Genomic DNA, 23,168 nt, shown 5'->3' with positions numbered 1-23,168 from the left:
GCTGTTACTCTCTGTTGTTATCATTTATGCATAGTCACTTTAATAACTCTACCTTCATGTACATATTACCTCAACTAACCGGTGCCCCCGCACATTGACTCTGTACCAGTACCCCCCTGTACATAGTCTCACTATTGTTATTTTACTGTTGCTCTTTAATTACTTTGTACTTTTTTTCTTATTCTTATCCATATTTTTTTTAACTGCTTTGTTGGTTAGGGGCTCGTTAGCATTTCACCGTAAGGTGAATACAATTTGATTCGATTTGAATTATCAGCAGGACATTTCGCCATATACACAAGGCTTTGACAGAGTCATATTGAAAGATGCTGTGGAGTTGATAAGACAGGAAGGGACTACAGATAGGGTATCTGCCCCATATAGAGTTGAGTAGTAGCCTATGTGGCCCAGGGAGGCTGTACTACTATGGCTGACACTTTAAAACAATACATTTTACTGCATTTATCTGGGGTATATGACTATATATTATAGCCTTCCTACCTTGTGGTGTGCCTTCTCACTATCCTCTACACGTGGAAATATAAAACACAACCTTGTGTTTTAAAATCTCAGTTCATTTTTTATAAATACAGATTACAGACACTCATTTATTTCAAAGTCAGTCACTCAAGTGTTTACAAGAAATCACAAAATCATGGCTTCCCTAAACTTTTGTTGACTCATTACATCACACAACAAAACAACACAATTTACAGACTGATGAAAACTTTCAGTAGAAAATCATTTAAAACTACCATTACAAAAGATAAATGATTGTTATCACATTGAAATCCCATGCTCATTCATTACAGATTGGCTTTATAAAAGTACTAGTTAAAAAATAACAATTTAGGACAAAATATTTTCATATTTTCTTAACAATTTTCATTATATTTACATCATAATTTCATGCAAATGTAAGCTTAACATTTTCTTAAAGACACATATTTTCACATGCACAAGTATTGTCAGTCCTATCAGTCTGAAATACAATACGCTTCACAGCTTATTCAAGGTACTACTTAATTATCTCCCCACCCCTTTTGGAATAGTCCTCGACCCTCTTCTCTTCAGCACAGTAGCCTATTCCCTACTCCTCCTGCTAAGAATGTCAATGCTTCTTCCTCTGTTCTTCCTTTACCCTGCTTCCAGCTCTCACCATATCCTATTCTTTCTCCTTATCAGGCCCTATGGTTTCTGATAATAAACACCTGGGTCTGAGTGGTAGTCTCTTTCACATGGTTCAGGTGTGTCCATCATCTCTTCACCTGCATCAGAATGGTAAACCTGGTCACCTATCTCTAGCTGGTCAGGGTCAGGCTTATACAACTGGTCATCTAACTCTGAATCTGAGTGGTACACATGTTTACCTGTATTACCTGACCCAGGGTAACGCACATTGTCACCGATGTGGTGTCCACCTGCCTCTTGTTCATACAGCTGGCCCCCCAGCTCGGAGTCGGAGTCATACACCTGTCTACCTGTCACACGCTGGTACACCTGTTCCTCTGCAACACCTGGATCTGACACAGGCTGATTAACCTCTTCACCTGCCCTAGGCGGGTACACCTGTCCACCTGTTCCCATGTCCTGTCCATACACCTGTCTATCTGTTTCAGACCTGTACCCCTGTCCACCTGTCTCCATGTTCTGTCCATACACCTGTCTATCTGTATCAGACCTGTACCCCTGTCCCCCAGTGTGGTGTTGGTAGACCTCGGGGCTGTACTGGCTCCTCCTGTACAGGCTGTCTTCCTCATCCTCCTCCTGGCAGGAGCTCCCCGGGACGCTCTCCCCGTCCGACTGGGAGAGGCGCAGGCTGGGCCGCGGCGGCCGGGGCTTCTGGGAGAGGTCAAAAGGCTCTTCCTGGCTGGAGCGGGTCCGAAGACCCAGAGGGGCCGACAAGCAGAACCGCCCCCGCCGCCTGAACACTGGAGGAGAGACACATGATACAATCTGAATTTGCTGAACACTGGAGAACAGAGACACATATCACAACAGAGGTACGTATTTAGTATTTTATTAGGATCCCCAATTAGCTGCTGTCAAGGCAGAGGCTACTCTTCCTGGGGTCCAAACAGGAAACAAAACACAACAAATAGAATACATAAAATACATATTATACATGACACACCTAATACAATTTAAAATACAATACATAACACAATATATAAATCAATATATAATACAATACATAATACAAAATATGATACATTATATAATTCAATATATAATAAAATACATAATACAATATAGTATAATACAATATATAATACAACATATAATACAATACACAATCCAATATATAATGCAATATAGAATACAATATATAATAAAACAAAGACCAATAGTGTGCAATCAATCTCTACTCAACTTTGAGCCAGGAGAGATAGACATGCATGTCAAGACATTCGCCCTCCGTGTACATCTAAGTGCAATACGTGCTGCTCTGTTCTGGGCCAACTGCAATTTGCCTATGTCCTTCTTTGGTGCACCTGACCACACAACTAGGTAGTAGTCCAGGTGCGACAAAACGAGGGCCTGTAGGACCTGTCTGGTGATTGAGATGTCACTTATTTACATAAGTATTCAGACCCTTTGCTATGAGACTCGAAATTGAGCTCAGGTGCATCCTGTTTCCATTGATCATCCTTGAGATGTCTCTACAACTTGATTGAAGTACACCTGTGTTAAATTCAATTGATTGGACATGATTTAGAAAGGCCCACACCTGTCTATATAAGGTCCCACAGTTGGCAGTGCATGTCAGAGCAAAAACCAAGCCACGAGGTCGAAGGAATTGTCCGTAGAGCTCCGAGACAGGATTGTGTCGAGGCACAGATCTGGGGAAGGGTAGGAAAAAATGTCTGCAGCATTGAAGGTCCCGAAGAACACACTGACCTCCATCATTCTTGAATGGAAGAAGTTTGAAACCACCAAGACTATTCCTAGAGCTGGCCATCTGGGCCAAACTGAGCAATTGGGGGAGAAGGGCCTTGGTCAGGGAGGTGACCAAGAACCCGATGGTCACTCTGACAGAGCTCCAGAGTTCCTCTGTGGAGATGGGAGAACCTTCCAGAAGGACAACCATCTCTGCAGCACTCCACCAATCAGGCCTTTATGGTAGAGTGGCCAGACAGAAGCCACTCCTCAGTAAAAGGCTCATCTGTGGGAATGTTTTTCAGTGGCAGGGACTGGGAGACTAGTCAGGATCGAGGCAAAGATGAATGGAGTAAAGTACAGAGAGATCTTTAATGAAACCTGCTCCAGAGCGCTCAGGACCTTAGACTGGGGCAACGTTTCACCTTCCAACAGGACAACAACCCTAAGCACACAACCAAGACAATGCCCGAGTGGCTTCGGAACAAGTCTCTGAATGTCCTTGAGTGGCCCGGACTTGAACCCAATTAAAAATCTCTGGAGAGACCTGAAAATAGCTGTGCAGCAACACTCCCCATGCAACCTGACAGAGCTTGAGAGGATCTGCAGAGAAGAATGGGAGAAACTCCCCAAATACAGGTGTGCCAAGCTTGCAGAGTCATACCCAAGAAGACTCAAGGCTGTAATTGCTGCCAAAGGACCTTCAACAAAGTACTTATGTTAATTATATATTGCCGTTTTATTTATTTATATAAATTAGCAAACATTTGCAAAAATATGTTTTTTCTTTGTCATTATGGGGTATTGTGTGTAGATTGATGAGAGGAAAAAACAATTCAATACATTTTAGAATAAGGTTGTAACCTAACAAAATGTAGAAAAGTAATTTCCGAAGGAACTGTTTATCCCAATTTGACTGGCTGATTCTGATTTAGCTTCAGGGTAGGAAGGTTATAGAAAGTCTCACTGCAGAAAGGGAGGAACCATATGATGCATTTATCCATAGCCTGGACTGCTTACCTCTTGCATTCAGGCCCATGTCCATGATCCCGTGTTTGACCTTCATATGGCGGGTGAGGTTCCCCTTCAGAGTGAACTTGCTGGGGCAGTAGCGGCACTTGAAGGGCCTGCTGTCAGAGTGCAGGTGCATATGGCCCATCAGGTTATGCATTCTGTTGAACTCCTTCCCACACAGCTGAAAACAAGGAAGAACAAAAATAAAATTGTCAGATATGTGCTCACGGACGAACCAATAAGGCACATGAATTGAAGAACAAACAGAATGTGGAACAGATTTATTTTCGGCATTAAAAGACTTCATCAGGCTCCTAGGAAAGCAGTGCATGTGCTTGGAAGCAACAGACAATCAGCTGATAAACCCAAACCAGCAATTTGGCAAATAATTATTGTAATTTTTCCTCAAACAAATGCATTGAATACCAACTATTGAAATAGTTTGTGTACACATTCCTTGATTACAATTTGGGAATTCCATTATTCCTCGAACCACATCATAGCACTTCCTGGTATAGTAAACACCATTCAAGGGCAGAAAAACGACGGCAAGTCTAGAACTGTGTCCACTTATCAAACCTTCCTCTCTATCAAACAACTGATGTGTTAGATGACGAATCCTCAAAGCATTCAGAGCTGTAATAGGAGCTGGACGCAATCATGAACGTATGTGTGCACACAGACAGACACACACACACACACACACACACACACACACACACAGACAGACAGACAGACAGACAGACAGACAGACAGACAGACAGACAGACAGACAGACAGACAGACAGACAGACAGACAGACAGACAGACAGACAGACAGACAGACAGACAGACAGACAGACAGACAGACAGACAGACAGACAGACAGACAGACAGACAGACAGACAGACAGACAGACAGACAGACAGACAGACAGACAGACAGACAGACAGAGAGAGAGAGAGAGAGAGAGAAAGGGCCAGAAGAGGAGGGATGGGAAGGGCAACTCCTGCGCTGTCCTTCCTCTGTATTCTTTTTGATTAGGGTTTCCTTCAGGAGGAGAGCGGGACTGTAAACTGTCCAAGAGGACCGTGAGAAAACAGGAAGTGTTCCCTCCAGCAGCAGAGAAAGCGAGATGAAATCTATTTTCGGGGCCTGATCTCCGGGGAGGCTGGGGGCCATTGTTAGAGAGGCAGTTTGTGCAGCGATATCCTTCCTATGGAAGAGGAGGGATCTCACTGCCAAATCTTCTCTCTGTCTACATTCTCCTCATCGTCTCAACTCTTCTATTAGTGAACAAGGTCATACAGACACTCAGAAACAGTGTTGAGCTGCTTCAGAGTGTCTATTGGCTTCTCTAGACTTTATATTATAGTAATAAAACTATTGTTTGTGTTATTTTTTATTTATTTTTTTATTCCCAATTTTGTGATATCCAATTGGTAGTTACAGTCTTGTTCCATCGCTGCCACACCTGTGCGGACTCGGGAGAGGCGACGTTCGAGAGCCATGTGTCCCCTGAAGCCACACTGCTTCTTGACACACTGCTCCCTCAACCCGGAAGCCAGCCGCACCAATGTGTCGGAGGAAAGATACCCCGGCTTTAATAAAAGGAGTTGTTGCAGTTGATTTTGAAATGTCATAAATGAAACTGTCTCTAGCGCTCTCCTCAACATATTGTACCATAAGAACACTCACCTTGCATTTGTAGGGTTTAATGTCAGAGTGGACGATCATGTGGGCCTTGAGGGTCTGTTTCTGGACAAAGCTCTTGAAGCAGAGGTGACACTGGTAAGACCTGATGTTAGTATGGATCAAGACGTGGCGCTTCATATTTGCCAAGAGGGTGAACTCCCGACCACAGATACGACACTTGTGCTCCTTCACCCCCTGAGAGAGAGAGAGAGAGAGAGAGAGAGAGAGAGAGAGAGAGAGAGAGAGAGAGAGAGAGAGAGAGAGAGAGAGAGAGAGAGAGAGAGAGAGAGAGAGAGAGAGAGAGAGAGAGAGAGAGAGAGAGAGAGAGAGAGAGAGAGAGAGAGAGAGAGAGAGAGAGAGAGAATGTTTTAATTAATTGTTAATTTGTTTAAATAACCATCATAGTGGAAAATTGTCTTACATGTTGACAAGCAAGGCCATCAGGGACAAGAAGGACAAGAAAGACATGTTAGCTTGACAACAAGAGAGTGGATGCCTTGTATCGCCGGAAAAAGTCAGAATAATAGGATTCTCACAATATTACATGACTGAACTTGTAGCCACGGTTACTGTAGCATGCACTCACATCTCTCTCTAAAGTGTCATTTGTCTGTTTGCTGGGCTCAAGGTTTTTGAGGAGATCTGCTCTTTGTCCTGGCTTCACCATGTAGTACTAAAAGACAGTTTGAAGCAGAAACAATGATGTGAAATTTGTAGTGTGAAAGTCATCATACTGTCATGTACGTATATCCCATAAAAAAAACATTTAATGTCAACAAATGTAAAGGCCCTTGATGTAGGCTACGTGTCATGGCACCAGCCAGCTGATGCTGTCAACAGATAAAGCCTGCCTTAACACCCCTTTGACCCACAGACACTTAATCTCCACAACACAACACAACCTAGCCATGTAAAGACACGTCCCTCCAAACACACATGTTGACATTAGTGGACAGTATGAAAACCCCACCAGTCTTACCTTATGTGTGAGTGTGTGCTGTTTGAGGTGATGGGACTGTATAAACTCCATGCCACACTCGCTGCAGATGTATGGCCGGATGTCTTTGTGCTTCATCATGTGGTTCTGCAGCTGGCTGGGGTACTGGAAGCTCTTCTGGCACTCACTACACCTGGACAGAAAACAGACACTCACTACACCTGGACAGAAAACAGACACTCACTACACCTGGACAGAAAACAGACACTCACTACACCTGGACAGAAAACAGACACTCACTACACCTGGACAGAAAACAGACATTCACTACACCTGGACAGAAAACAGACACTCACTACACCTGGACAGAAAACAGACACTCACTACACCTGGACAGAAAACAGACACTCACTACACCTGGACAGAAAACAGACACTCACTACACCTGGACAGAAAACAGACACTCACTACACCTGGACAGAAAACAGACACTCACTACACCTGGACAGAAAACAGACACTCACTACACCTGGACAGAAAACAGACACTCACTACACCTGGACAGAAAACAGACATTCACTACACCTGGACAGAAAACAGACACTCACTACACCTGGACAGAAAACAGACACTCACTACACCTGGACAGAAAACAGACACTCACTACACCTGGACAGAAAACAGACACTCACTACACCTGGACAGAAAACAGACACTCACTACACCTGGACAGAAAACAGACACTCACTACACCTGGACAGAAAACAGACACTCACTACACCTGGACAGAAAACAGACACTCACTACACCTGGACAGAAAACAGACACTCACTACACTTGGACAGAAAACAGACACTCACTACACCTGGACAGAAAACAGACACTCACTACACCTGGACAGAAAACAGACACTCACTACACCTGGACAGAAAACAGACACTCACTACACCTGGACAGAAAACAGACATTCACTACACCTGGACAGAAAACAGACACTCACTACACCTGGACAGAAAACAGACACTCACTGCACCTGGACAGAAAACAGACACTCACTACACCTGGACAGAAAACAGACACTCACTACACCTGGACAGAAAACAGACACTCACTACACCTGGACAGAAAACAGACACTCACTACACCTGGACAGAAAACAGACACTCACTACACCTGGACAGAAAACAGACACTCACTACACCTGGACAGAAAACAGACACTCACTACACCTGGACAGAAAACAGACACTCACTACACCTGGACAGAAAACAGACACTCACTACACCTGGACAGAAAACAGACACTCACTACACCTGGACAGAAAACAGACACTCACTACACCTGGACAGAAAACAGACACTCACTACACCTGGACAGAAAACAGACACTCACTACACTTGGACAGAAAACAGACACTCACTACACCTGGACAGAAAACAGACACTCACTACACCTGGACAGAAAACAGACACTCACTACACCTGGACAGAAAACAGACACTCACTACACCTGGACAGAAAACAGACACTCACTACACCTGGACAGAAAACAGACACTTGCTACACCTGGACAGAAAACTATCGAAATAGAATGAGAATTAGAATTGAGATAGAATGAAATAGAAGTATAATTCTATACAGAAAACCCACACTCTGATGTGGCCTGGATTTAGCCAAAAAGTAACAGTTTCCTGATAACCCGCTTGTTGTTTTTTTACTGTCAAACCCACAAATCTTCCAGTGGAGGTAATGTAAAATATCTACAAGCAGAAATTGGGGTAACAGACACATGAGGTAATGTGAAACCCATCGGGTGTTTCTGGGCATACGTAACGTAGGCTACCTGTAAAGGGTGGGTCCTCTGTGGGCCGTCAGGTGTCTCTTGAGCTGGGCCAGAGTGGGGAAGTCCAAACCACACTCCACACACACATTCTCCTGGCCTTTCTCATGCTTCAGCTCATGGGCCCGCAGCTCACTAGGGTAGGCAAAACCCCTCCCACACACCCCACAACTAGAGAGGAGAGGAGAGGATAGGAGTAGAACCCATACACAAAATTAATAATTTGACCAAATATTTCGGAAGAGGTCCTAATTTCATGGAGTCTGTGAAGGAAGAAACCACATGGAAAAAGTGATAAGCAAGTTACGTTAAAAATAACAACAGATTTATTGTGTTAGAGATTTCATGAAGCTTGTATCTAAACCAAAGTAAATAATTTTAAGATTGCTCTATGCATCAGTTGGGGTCTCTACACGCTTAGAAAAAAGGGTTCCAAAATGGTTATTCGGCTGTGCCCATAGGAGAACCCTTTTTGGTTCGAGGTAGAACCACGCTCAGTGGACAGTTTACTAGGTACACCCTATCTAGCACCGGGTTGGACCCCCCTTTGCCTCCAGAACAGACTGAATTCTCCAGGGCATGGAAACGTTACTCAATTCATATTAAAGGACCTAATGTGTGCCAGGAAGAAATTCCCCACACCATTACACCACCAGCCTGTACCATTGACACCAGGCAGGATGGGTCCATGGACTCATGCTGCTTAAGCCAAATCCTGAATCTTCCATCAGCATGATGCAACAGGAACCGGGATTTGTCGGACCAAGCAAGGTTTTTCCACTTCTCAATTGTCCAGTGTTGGTGATCGCATGCCCACTGGAGCCGCTTCTTCTTGTTTTTAGCTGATAGGAGTTGAACCCGGTGTGGACGTCTGCTGCAATAGCCCATCCATGACAAGGGCTGACTAATTGTGCGTTCCGAGATGCCGTTCTGCACACCACTGTTGTACTGCGCCATTACTTGCCTGTTTGTGGGCCGCATGTTAGCTTGCGCGATTCTTGCCGTTCTCCTTCGACCTCTTATCAACAAGCTGTTTTCGCCCACAGGTGTGCCGCTAACTGGATGTTTTATGTTTGTCACACCATTCTCGGTAAACCCTAGACACTGTTGTGCGTGAAAAGTCCTAGGAGGGCGGACATTTTTTTAGATACTGGATCCATTACGCCTTGTACCGATGATCATACCTCAAATCCTCTTAGGTCTCTCTTTTGCCCATTCTAACATTCAATTGAACAGTAACTGAATGCCTCGATGCCTGTCTGCCTGCTTTATATAGAAAGCCATGGCCACGTGACTCACTGTCTGTAGGAGTGAGCCATTTTCGTGAATTGGGTGATGTACCTAATAAACTGAGAAAACGGAGTCTATGTAGATACCTTTGTTAGAAAGAATACTATATTTCCCTTGATGGAGTGATGCTGAATGAAAACATTTAATGAACATTTTTGTCAACTTACCCCACTCTCCCATACTGATGACAATTCATGGACAGGTCTAAGTTTGTTCTATCCTTGGTCTGCGTTTGAGTCACAGACTAGGCATGTAATGTAAGGTCCTTGTTGAACTAATTTTCTTAATTCTCGGCTAGACTAAATAAAGAGTAACTCTAGTCTAGTAACTCGAGTAACTCTAATCTAGACAAAGATTACCATTACTGACCTGTACGGCTTCACGTCACTATGCTGCATCATATGTCTCTTCAGGTGGCTGGTCTGGGTGAAGGCCTTGTGGCACACCTGGCACTTGTGTGGCCGTGTGCCCTGGTGGGTGAGCAGGTGAGTGTGCAGGTGGCTCAGCTGCTTGAACCGATTCCCACACAGATGGCAGCTGTGAGGCTTGATACCGCTGTGGCCCAGGATGTGTGTCACCAGGTTATACTTGGATGTGTATGACTTCTCACACGTACGGCACTTCCAACGCTTCTGGTTTCCTCCTACATCTACGTGGTAGCTGTCGTCAATGCGGATGTTGAGACCCAGCTTCTCAGCGCTGGTCATCCCACCTCGGGGCCCTCCGTCTGGGCTGCGCCGACTAGGTCGTAGTGCCTCTCTGGGGTAGAAGGCTCCAGGAGAGAGGTGCATGATGGGCCCAGGCATGAAGAAGGGGAAGGGGAGGAGGCTGGTGTGGAGAGGGGGGAAGAATAGGGGAGGAGGGTGGTGATGGAGGAGAGGAGAGGGAGGCCACAAAGGTGAGGGGCTAAGTGGTTCCTGTTTCACCTGCAATGGGAGGCCCATAGTTGGCTCATATCTGGACATAGCCCTGTGGTGCAGCTGGAGCCGGCTCAGGTCGATCATACCTGGAATGGGCATGGGAGAGGGAGGGAGACGTGGGCGAGGAGGGAGGGAGAACGGAAGGTGGGAGAGATCAACAGTCCTGGTGTTGCCTCGACGCTCCACCTCCTCCATGTCTCCTGTAGGGGATTCGGAACCCTCCATTTTTTGTGGCCTCCTTTTGCGTTTTTGGGAACCTTCCCTCTGGGTGTAATGCATGCCCTCAGAGCCCAGGGGCCGATGGTGAGTCAGGGGGCTGTAGGCCTCTCTGGTCGGGAAGAGGGAGAGTTTGGTCGGGTTCAGGTAGAGTGGAGGTGGGCTCAGATAAAGACTGTGGTGAGAGACAGGTCTCAGGTCTTCCCTATGAGGACTCCTAGGTCTGAAACCTAGAATGTCTGTGTCCATCATTTACCTGCATGGGGAAATATACAGAGGAAATCAGTTATGTATGTCAACCATTACAATATGATTACCATAAGCATGCTTCTCCAACACCTGAGGAAGAGAAACAGTCCTTCTAGAGTTACCTACCTACTGCACAGGTAGCCGTGACAACACTAATCGCTGTCCTCTGTTACACCGTTATAACCTGTCACTTCCCGCTTCTGTACTACCATCCCTTCTTCCTCTACCATCCATTCCTCTGAAACAGGAACTAACGTTCACTTCTCCTCCTCTCTCTGCTTTGTTCATCTTTTTCCATGGATTGGTGGAAGGCCACTTCTCCTTTTGTCCTCCACTACAACTCTGTGTTAGATCTCTTACTTAGGTCTAGAGAAGCACAAGTTCCAAACAAATTGACCACTTTGTAGATCTGCATACTCTGCTTAAGACGAGCCAACCAACTACATCCACTATAGAGTGTGAATGATCGGATTAATGTTGGCATTTTTGTAGTTATGAGCTGAAGACAGTTGGACACAGGAGATTGGCTGTGACAGAGGGAATCAGACAATCAAACAATGAAGTGTTCAACTTCTGCAGTTCGGCTAAAAGAGGACGAGACAATACTGTTAGTAGCCCTTTCCTGCAGTCAATGACCAAAAGCGCTCTCTTTGGCTTCATGGGTGGAATGTTATTAATATTTTTCATCATTTTATTATTAATAAAGATGATAAAAAATACTGTGTTTCAATGTCAAATAAAGTGTAATATTGGAATGCAACCTCAAAATTGAATAGATTTCAACTCTACAGTGGATTCGGAAAGTATTCAGACCCCTTGACCTTTTCCACATTTTGTTACGTTACGGACTTATTCTAAAATGGATTAAGTAATTTTTTCCCCTCATCAACCTACACACAATACCCCATATTGACGAAGCATTGAAGGTCCCCAAGAACACAGTGGCCTCCATCATTCTTAAATGGCTGCACACAGCCAAGACAACGCAGGAGTGGTTTTGGGACAAGTATCTGAATGTTCTTGAGTGGCCGATGGAACATCTCTGGAGAGACTGTGCAGCAACACTCCCCACCCAACCTGACAGAGCTTGAGAGAATATGCAGAGAGGAATGGGAGAAATTCACCAAATACAGGTGTGCCAAACTTGTAGCGTCATACCCAAGAAGACTCGAGGCTATAATCGCTGCCAAAGGTGCTTCAACAAAGTAGTGAGTAAAGGGTTGAATACTTACATAAATGTGATATTTTTGTTTTTTATTTGCAATACGTTTGCAAAAATTTCTAAAAACCTGGTTTTGCTTTGTCATTTTGGGTTATTGTGTGTAGATTGATTAGGGGGGGAAACTATTTAATCCATTTTAGAATAAGGCTAAATGTGGAAAAAGTCAAGGTGCCAGAATACTTTCCGAATGCACTGTATATCTGACATTTTACAGGTGTCTTCTTTTTTGTTGTTTGTGCCCATAACCATGTGTGTCAGGTGTATACTTCTGTTTCAAAGTTGATTTCTTTTAGCCCACTGCTGTAAAAGGTTCATTAATAATGATGCCAGTTATGTAAATACAGAGTGTGATATTTCTCTGAACTGCTGTCAATCTACAGAGCAAAACCACTGAGGATTTCCAATGTTGATAGGGATTGGGATCGTGATGGTCATCATCAAGAATAAAGATTAGGTCACAATTAAATTATTGTTAATAAAAATACACTTAATAATGGGCTACTAAGCTTCAGTGTGTTATTCCAGTCACAGTGTGAAAGAATATCATGATGTAAAGTATGCGATATTAACATATTACGATATTATGAAAACCAGTTAAATCAAATGTTTCCTCAAATGCACACAGATGACAAGTAACCAGTCACAGGTAACCAGTCACCTGACTGTCAGACACTCAAGCAATTCATTATCAACCAGATGTCAATGCATATTCAAACACTTTCTCTATTAATTTTTATGAATCACCTCAAATACGTTCACTATATTACTCTGCTCCACACACAGTACTGTCAGATACACAAGTACTTACAATATCTCTATTTAGGCAATACACACCGTTTCTCAACATTTTTTAAATGCAAGAATGTTCTCCAGAACCATGCCCTTACTGTCTATTCTACACAGAACGGTGCAGTATTGAAAGACCACTCTGTCTCTTCCTCTCTCTCTCTGTCTGCCCTGCTAGTGTATATCCCCAGTGAATACAATATAACACAACTAAGACAATAAAACAAAAGCCCCCCCCTCACCCTCCTGTCATGCCATGCCCTGTTAGTCCTCAGCTGGACCTGAGAGACTCACCAGCTCAGTGTAGCTCAGTGTAGGCTTAACCTCTCTGTCCAGTGGTAGTGCAGTAGCTGTGTTAGGCTGTATTCCAGCTCCTGTAACGATCTCTCTGGCCTGCTGCTGTCCTGACAATGAGCCACCCGTCCACGGACAGCATTTGATGTGACTTAAGAAAGAGAACAGGAACAATCGCTTTGTTCTCATTTTTCAGATGAGTACCTTCGGAGAGAAGGAAGGAAGGGAGGGAGAGGAAGTCAACAAGCCTTCCTGCTGAAAAATAAGGAAACACTAGATAGACATCTCAATTTCTCTACAAAATAAGGATTTACACAGCTTTGGGAGAGACTGGATGAGGCTTGTTTTAAACAATTGAATAGTAGTACAATGCTGATTGAATGTTGTGCATTGGTAAACAAGCATGGAAGTCTAGGAGAGGAGTTTTCAACTGCCAAAACCAACAGTTCTGGGAATCACTTTCACAACCCTGTTTTTCCCATCCTGCAGATACCCCTCACATACTAGATTCACACTGCTTAAACATAACATCTGTGACGTTAGTTAGTGCAATAATGGCTTCAGGATGTGTGGAAAAAATGTGATGCTGGAAAGACAATTCTGCATAGATTATTTAATTGGCCAATTAGGAACCACCACAGAAAGGTAATGAATATGTTGTCATGTGAAGCTGGTGTATGCTCTGTGAATGCTCATGGTGATGATATAACGTTTAAGTGTCTTGATGACATGACAGTATTCCAAGTCATTTAGACGCACGTCTAAATCAAAGTGAAGCTCTGTCTGATTTACACATATACTAGGGTATCAACGTAACGACTAGGAATATTAGAGTATTTCAAGGTATTCATTTGTTCAACTAGTCTGCTTTAGCCTCTTGGGTGATGGGTAGATTTTATTCAGCATAAACAGAAGGATTGAGTTGGCTCATGTATGACAGTGTAACATGTAGTGAGTCAATACAGCCACATGTGGGAAGGATAACCCAACTGCACCATGGGAGAAGAGCTCAGTTGGGCCATTTCAAATACTCTTTAAAAGTGATGAAGGGTGCATATACAAAATATTTGAACTGGGCCAACATTAATCTCTCAGACAGGCCTATACACAAGCATATAGACATGTTCCTGGCAGCAACACCAAGCCTTTACTTGTCTTACCTCACAGTGACTCTTCATAGTGGGTACTGGCTCTTAAAGGTTGAAAACTGTGATATCACATACATCTTATGACACATGTATGCACCAATCATCCGACGTAAACTCGTCCCCCCCAATTTGAGTATATATTCACCCTGCCTTTCTGCATCAATACAGGATGACATAACCGGAAGGCACTAATTGAGCTCATCTCATTGGAAGAGTGAACGTCTCTCATAGGAAGCCGATTAGTGTTGTCTGTGTTAATGGACTCGGTTAATCAATTAACCTAAGACCTCGACAATGTGTACTAATTGCTATGAGGTACTAGAAAGTTTATTAAGGTGACATATCAGGTATATCTTGTGTGTGTGTGTGTGTGCTAGTGTGCCAATGTGTGTAGCCAATAAAAGCTCATAAAGTGCAGTAATAAGATAACCCCTAGTGCAGGGTTCACCAACTGGGCTGAATTTGGCCCATGGGTGGTTTTATTTGGCCCCCCAAGTTTTCTGAGCAAAAATAATAATAATAATAATCACTTAAAACAATTATAAAAATGGTGTGGAATTTTCATTGTTGGACACAGCAGGAAATCAGCTCTAAGTGATTTTAATTTAAGAAATAGTTGTTTAGTATTCCCACGCATAATACAGAGACACGTGATCATATACAAATATAAACAAGGTTTGAAATGATTACATTTTAGTCAAACATTTTATCTATTTGGGCTTCTTGTCAATTTTCAGTCCACAAATTATTTGTAATTACGTTCCGGCCACCGACCCTCTGCTCAAGCAAAAATTCGTCCCGCGACTGAATCTAGTCGATGAAATGGTGTATAATCTCAGTAGGTACAAATATGTCTTCTTATCCCATTACTACATGATGCTGTTTTCTCAATCCTTGAACTGGAACCATCTACAGGATGTAGCCAACTAGTCTGTCAGATAGTTAGCTAACACTGAAATACACTGCTCTCCAGTAATTGCCTCACAATCACCATCTCATTTCGTCATCTCTCTAATAATAGGTCATAGGTCATAGGTCCAGGTTCAACACATCCCCCCATCCCCATCTACACACCAAACACTTCCCGTCTGTCTCATTCTTCTGACACCTCTCCTCTTTCACATGCATAGTCACGGACACAGGCCCTCCACTAATGATTGTCTCTATGGCTGAGGCAGTGCCAGGCCACTCACTGTATGAATGTACTGCTGGCCAGGCATCTGCCAAGCCCAAGCCAGGGGCCAGCGCTATCAGGAGGGATGGGGAGTAAGACAGGTTCGTTAATTAACCCTAAGTGGATGTCAGGGGTCCGTGTCACTCCCCGGGCGAGAGGGGAGAGGGTATATAAGAGGTCTGGGTGCTACTGAAGATACAGAACTTCAACATTCACCTGGGAGTCACTCCGAAATGAAGAAACACATTCGACTTGTACTCTATTCCTCTTCTCCCAGTAGAGATGTGTCACGACCCCGGGCGGCGCTCGGCGCTCGTCGTTATCGGTCTACTAGCTGCCACCGATCCCCTTTTCTGTTTGTTATGTCTTATTGGTTGCACCTGTTTCTTGTTTGAGTTTTGTTTCAGGGCTATTTAAGCCTGTTAGGCCCGCCTGCTTTTGTGCGGGCTTGTTCTCTGTTTGTCTAGGTTGGTTGCATGTTATGTTCACTGACTGTTTGGTGTCCAGTTTTGGGTTGGACATATTTATTTTCGCCTGTCGTTTTTGGCGTTACTTTTGGATACCGTAATAAAGTTCGGTTTTCCCCATTATTCCTCTGCGCCTGACTCCGCACCCACCACTTCTAGCTGTGTGACAAGATGACTGGAGCCGCTGTGTCCTTGTGTTTATTCTTCCTCATGTCTTTCTGTTCACCCTGCTACATCTCCAACTGTCCCATCGGGGGCAAGAGGTCCGTCATGGACTCTCCACAACGCAAGGTGAGTGGCTAGATCTAGAATCTAGATCTACACTATTTAAATCTTATGTGTATTGTAAATAGCAGGTATGATTTGTCTTATGTATCAAGAGGAGTGGGAACTGAAAGTGAGGCTCTGTAGAAGCACTGAATTCTGAAGAAACTGAAATCTGAGATTTGACAATGAACCTTTACCTTCCCTGTGAAAAAAGGGAGTAAGAATGTTGATAAGAATCTATGTTTTTGAATGATGGTACAACTTAATACCCGATTGTCCCTTCTCTTCTCCTGCGGTGCATGTTGTGTGGGCCAGGGGAGCAGGGCCGCTGCTTCGGCCCCAGTATCTGCTGTGGGGAAGGGCTGGGCTGCTGGATGGGCTCCCCAGAGACGGCACGCTGCATGGAGGAGAACTACCTGCCCACCCCCTGTCAGGCAGGAGGGAGACCCTGTGGATCTGAAGCAGGATGCTGCGCCGCACCAAGCATCTGTTGTGACTCAGGTAAAGAAACTTCAATGTCATGTTTCTGGGATGATCTCTATGGTTATTCCACTGGTTCTAATAGAGCGGTGGATAAAATGCTTTGCTTTCTGTATCTCAGAGGGCTGCAGTGCGGACCAATCCTGTCTGGCAGAAGAGGAAGGCGACAATCAAATCAGCCAATCAGAGGGCAGCGATGACGTCCTCATCAGGCTCCTTCACTTGGCTGGCCACACCCCTCCTCATCGAGTCCACCAATGTGATGCCAGGGTTCCATGGGGGACACTTGAGAGATTTGTTGTTAGGATTTGTAGTTCAAAGTAACCTAGTTGTAGTTCATCGATCAATTCATCTATTTCACCTACCCACCCATTTACTGGCATTCTTCTTCAGTTTATAGGCAACCTCACTGGATTGGACCCTGAGCACTCCTCTGTAGATTGCCTTTGTATTGCATACTAATATAGTTTATGTACTGTATGTATAGGAATAGCTATGATTAATCTTACAAGTGTAAAGAGTCCACATGTGTATTTTAATAAAGCGTGAGAGTGTGCATGGTTTAGGCCTTTTTCTCTATCAGCTAAACAATTACCAGTTGTTTAACATCTACATCTGAAACATGAAATGAGTGGCTAAGTGCTCTGCATCATGTAGTTCTCATATTTACTGTAACATTAGGCTCAGTATTTAGGCCAGCACAAAGTTTTGTTATGTCACAATGGACCATGAAAAATCTGTTCTATGGACTTTACTCTCCTTCACTATCACAGCTGTCCTTATATAATAATAATAATAATAATACTACCACACAAACCTTTGAGCGGATATCCTGTAGGTCATTTAGATCCATAAACAGGAACTGGAATTGCTGAATTTGATATCCAAAATAGGTTGTAACTGGGATAGTGACCTTAGGTTTCAAATAAAAACCCAAATAAAACTTTTTGCATTACTACTACCAAGGTTAATATAGTAAACGAAAACTATTTAGTAAACTGAATTAAAATAATGAACCCATTTGAAAAACTATATTGAAACTATTATCTTTGACTCCAAAACGAACTAAAATAAAACCATCATGACTTCTCAAAAAAATATTATTTTTTTTGGGGGGGGGGGCTTTTCAAGCTACTTAAATCTGGCGGGTAACTGCGGCCAGGAGATGGCGATGTTTCAAAAAAGTTCTAGCTTGTGCATCCCTATCACTAGCTAACAGAGGGAAAAAAATGTCTAGGTATCGAACTTGATTATTCTTGTACTACTAAAGTAAAAGCATTGGATTGGTGAAACATGGCCAAGATAGAGTTTCCTTCCACCATATTTTATGCTCTGGTCTCGACGCTATTCCTTTTAAATCCAAGTCACATTGAGATTTTCTTTATAATTTAAAAACTAACCTGAGCTCTTGAGAACCCAAGGCAATACAGCCATAAGGTTCTAATTTGAACAATTGGCCTTATCTGTTCTGACACACTCAAATGCAATGTGGTTTTGGAAACCGCCAAAATTCTACTTTCAGAATGATTTACAAATACAATAGATACATATTTAGTGGAAATCTGTGGTTTAACAGCTAACAGTAGGTGTATAATTTGTAAGGTTATTTTTGAATGATAATCAACCTCTAAAAGTCTCAATCCCATGATTTGATGTATTGAATTTGGCCTTTATTACTATTGCCCGTAGAAACGCATGGAATAACACATTCATAAATGGCAAAAAAGGCAGTCAAATAATACATCATAAGGTTGAGGTGTCTGTCCTGTACCTAGGACATATATAAAAGCTCAGGAAATTGTGTTTTTTCTGACACATTTAACCCCTTGTTTTTGTTGGCACGAAACTACCTCCATACAAAATGTGACAAGGAATAGCGCAGACACTGCTGCAAAAAAATATGGAAGGAAACCCTCTTGCCCATGTTTACAACCAATACAATGCTTTTAAACTTTTGTAGTAGGCCTAGTATATGTAATGATGAAGTTAGCGACCTAGCCAATTTTCAGTGAAAGCTAGTGATAGTGATGCAGAAACTAGGCATTTTTTAAACATCTTCTCCTAGACGCATTTATCAGGAGCATTGAGTCAAACATAATTATTTCAGTATAGTTAGTTTTTCAAATGGGTTTGTTAATTATTTTATTTCAGTTTACTAAATAGTTTTTCCATGATTAGTTTCAGCTTTAGTTTACATTTACATTACATTTAAGTCATTTAGCAGATGCTCTTATCCAGAGCGACTTACAAACAGTTTACATAATATCCTTGCAGTATACCCACATCTAACAGCAGTTCAAAAACTCACGTTTTATTGTCCCGTATACATGATACAGCAGGTGTAAAACATTACAGTGAAATGCTTAACTTGTGAGCTCTTTACTAACAATGCACAATAAAAGGTAATACTTTAGATATAAAAAAACCCACATGAAACACAAGAAAAATAATAAGTGCTATGACCTCCTCCCTGTAGGACAAGTCATCACCATCATCACCACGTCATGTCATCAGCAAACTTGATGATGGTGTTTGAGTCCTGCTGACCACGCAGTGTAGCGAACACGATGGGAGAGAGCTGGTTTCAAGTGCAGGGCGCAGCAGGTGTTTATTTGTACAGGACCACAGGAGGAGGCAGGTGTCACAACCGTCGTATGAATAATTGGACCAAGGCACAGCGTGAGTAGAGTTCCACATTTTAATGATGGTGAAACTTCCAAAACAACAAAGATATATCAATCATGAAATACGTAGCACACATAGGCACTAATACAAAACAATATCCCCCATAGCAGGTGGGAAAAAGGACAGACTAAGTATGATCCCCAATTAGAGGTAATGATTATCAGCTGCCTCCAATTGGGAACCATACACACACACCAACATAGAAATATAATACCTAGAAACCCCCCTAGTCACGCCCTGACCTATTACACCATAGAGAACCCAGAGGGCTCTCTATGGTCAGGGCGTGACAGTACCCCCCCCCCCCCCAAAGGTGCGGACTCCGACTGCAAAACCTGAAACTAGATGTGGAGGGTTAGGGTGGGCAACTAGCGTCGGTGGCGGCTCCGGTGTGGAACGTAGCACCCGCTCAGACCGCGGATCCGGCCATGGAGCTGGGCTGGACGCCGTGCCTGGACTGGGCACCGGCGCAGAGGAAGGCTCCGGCCATGGAGCGGGACTGGACGCCGTGCCTGGACTGGGCACTGGAGGCCTGGTGCGTGGAGACGGCACAGGTTGCACCGGACTGATGACACGCTCTTCAGGGCGAGTGCGGGGAGCCGGCACAGGACGTACCGGGCTGGGGAGGCGCACTGGAGGCCTGGTGCTTGGAGCCGGCACAGGTTGCACCGGACTGATGACACGCTCTTCAGGGCGAGTGCGGGGAGCCGGCACAGGACGTACCGGGCTGGGAAGGCGCACTGGAGGCCTGGTGCTTGGAGCCGGCACAGGTTGCACCGGACTGATGACACGCTCTTCAGGGCGAGTGCGGGGAGTCGGCACAGGACGTACCGGGCTGGGAAGGCGCACTGGAGGCCTGGTGCGTGGATCCGGCACGGGTTGCACCGGACTGATGACACGCTCTTCAGGGCGAGTGCGGGGACCCGGCACAGGACGTACCGGGCTGGGAAGGCGCACTGGAGGCCTGGTGCGTGGATCCGGCACGGGTTGCACCGGACTGATGACACGCTCTTCAGGGCGAGTGCGGGGACCCGGCACAGGACGTACCGGGCTGGCAAGGCGCACTGGAGGCCTGGTGCGTGGATCCGGCACAGGTTGCACCGGACTGATGACACGCTCCTCAAAACGCCTGCGCTGCATCATACTCCTAGCCAACATCTCTCTCCGGTATCCCTCCTCAAACTGCTCCATCAACTCCCAGACGGTCTCTGGCTCTCTCCTCGGCTCGGACGACCGCCTCTTGTGCCGTCCCCCCCAAAAAACATGGGGTTGCCCTTGGGCTGTTTGTGGCCGCGGACCCCGGCGTCGTTGCTGTCCTCCTTTACTCCTCGGTGACTCCCGCCAAGGAAGGGTCTCGCATCCACCTAGTATCTCTTCCCATGACCCATGGCACGCTGCTTGGTCCTGACTATGGGGGATATTCTGTCACAACCGTCGTATGAATAATTTGACCAAGGCGCAGCATGAGTAGAGTTCCAAATTTTAATGATAGTGAAACTTCCAAAACAACAAAGATATAACGATGGTGAAATACGTAGCGCACATAGGCATTCATACAAAACAATATCCCCCATAGCAGGTGGGAAAAAGTACACACTAAGTATGATCCCCAATTAGAGGTAACGATTATCAGCTGCCTCCAATTGGGAACCATACACACACACCAACATTGAAATATAACACCTAGAAACCCCCCTAGTCACGTCCTGGTTGCACCATAGAGAACCCCGAGTGCTCTCTATGGAACCTGGGTCCAGGGGCAGGCAGTAGGTCATAAACAGGGGGTCCAAAAAGGCAACAGTACAGGCAGGTTAAAAGCTAGTAAGGTCATCTGGGAGATCAGGCATTAGCTTGATAGCAGGCTAAAGTACAGGCAGGGAATAGGCAAAAGGTGTTGCTAGTGAGGCAGGCCAAAACTATCATACACGGGAGGAGAAAATCACGGGAAACCCAGCGCTCCGAATAGAAGTGTGTCACAAAACAAACAATACCTCACAATGATGGGGTGCAAAGAACTGAACTAAATAGCGTATGATAATGACATACAGGTGTGTGAACAGGTGATCAGAATTCAGGTGATTGGGATCTGGAGAGTGAGCTGCGTTCAGGGGATCTATGTGTTTGAGAGTGTGAGCTGGAAGGTGGACTGGAAAGTGAGCTGCATTTAGGGGAGCTACATGTTTGAGAGTGTGAGTTGGAAGCAGACGTTAGACGCAGAGTGCTGAGAAGTTAAAAGTAACTTGATACATTACAACGTTACTTCCTTTAAAAGTAACTCGTTATGGTATAACATTATTTGCTGTGGAAAGTAACCCCAAAAAACGGACTTGTTGGTCATTCTTAGGGTATTTCCTTTACACTAGAAAAGCCAGGTCTTGTCACGCCCTGACCATAGAGAGCTTTTTATTCTCTATGTTGGTTAGGTCGGGGTGTGACTAGGGTGGGTTAACAAGGTGATTCTATTTCTATGTTGGTCTGGTATGGTTCCCAATCAGAGGCAGCTGTTTATTGTTGTCGGTGATTGGGGATCATATTTAGGCAGCCATTTCCCCATTGTGCTTTGTGGGATCTTGTCTATGTATAATTGCCTGCGAGCCCTATATTAGCTTCACGTTTTTATTTTGCGCATTATTGTTTTCTTTGAGTTTCACTTCCAAATAAAGAGGATGGAACCATATTACGCTGCATCTTGGTCCACTTATTACAACGCTCGTGACAGAAGTTCCCACCACAAACGGACCAAGCAGCGTGGCCAGGAGGAGCAGACATGGACATGGGAGGATATCTTGGACGGTAAGGGATCCTGGAGGTCGGAGGAGATCCTGGCCAGAAAGGATCGCCTTCCATGGGAGCAGAAGGTGCGTGTCACCAGCCCGGTGCCACTTGTACCGGCCCCAAGCATCAGGCCTCCAGTGCGCCTCCCCAGTCCAGTACATCCTGTGCCTGCTCCTCGCACTCGCCCTGAGGTGCGTGTCACCAGCCCGGTACCACCAGTGCCGGTCCCACGTACCAGGCTTCCGGCGACGATCCCAAATCCAGAGCTTCCGGCGACGTTTCACATTCCGGAACCTCCAGCGACGGTCCACAGTCCGGAACCTCCAACGACGGTCCACAGTCCGGAACCTCCAACGACGGTCCACAGTCCGGAACCTCCAACAACGGTCCACAGTCCGGAACCTCCAACGACGGTCCACGGTCCGGAACTTCCAACGACGGTCCACGGTCCGGAACCTCCAACGACAGTCCACGGTCCGGAACCTCCAACGACGGTCCACGGTCCGGAACCTCCAACGACGGTCCACGGTCCGGAACCTCCAACGACGGTCCACGGTCCGGAATCTCCAACGACGGTCCACAGTCCGGAACCTTCTGAGACGGTCCACGGTCCGGAACCTCCTGAGACGGTTCACGGTCTCTGAGACGGTCCACGGTCCGGAACCTCCTGAGACGGTCCACGGTCCGGAACCTCCTGAGACGGTCCACGGTCCGGAACCTCCTGAGACGGTCCACGGTCCGGAACCTCCTGAGACGGTCCACGGTCCGAAACCTCCTGAGACGGTCCACGGTCCCCTGAGACGGTCCACGGTCCGGAACCTCCTGAGACGGTCCACGGTCCGGAACCTCCT

The 23,168-nt window shown here is 45.1% G+C and overlaps 1 protein-coding gene across 1 annotated transcript; it reads right to left on the bottom strand.

Moving 5' to 3' along the window:
- Nucleotides 1–567: 567 nt before the first annotated feature.
- On the bottom strand, nt 568–14,031 carry LOC139545070 (zinc finger protein 366-like). The gene is made up of 8 exons (XM_071352452.1): nt 13,322–14,031; nt 10,004–11,026; nt 8,348–8,515; nt 6,548–6,698; nt 6,155–6,241; nt 5,572–5,763; nt 3,901–4,075; nt 568–1,931 (listed from the first exon to the last, which is right to left on the bottom strand). Exons 2-8 carry the CDS (start codon nt 11,020–11,022, stop codon nt 1,189–1,191), a joined length of 2,535 nt encoding a protein of 844 aa, XP_071208553.1. The 5' UTR covers nt 11,023–11,026; nt 13,322–14,031; the 3' UTR covers nt 568–1,188.
- Nucleotides 14,032–23,168: the final 9,137 nt, after the last annotated feature.

Source organism: Salvelinus alpinus, chromosome 19 (genome assembly GCF_045679555.1).
Source record: "Salvelinus alpinus chromosome 19, SLU_Salpinus.1, whole genome shotgun sequence".
NCBI classification, from domain to species: domain Eukaryota; kingdom Metazoa; phylum Chordata; class Actinopteri; order Salmoniformes; family Salmonidae; genus Salvelinus; species Salvelinus alpinus.
This window is presented reverse-complemented; position numbering and strand designations above follow the sequence as displayed.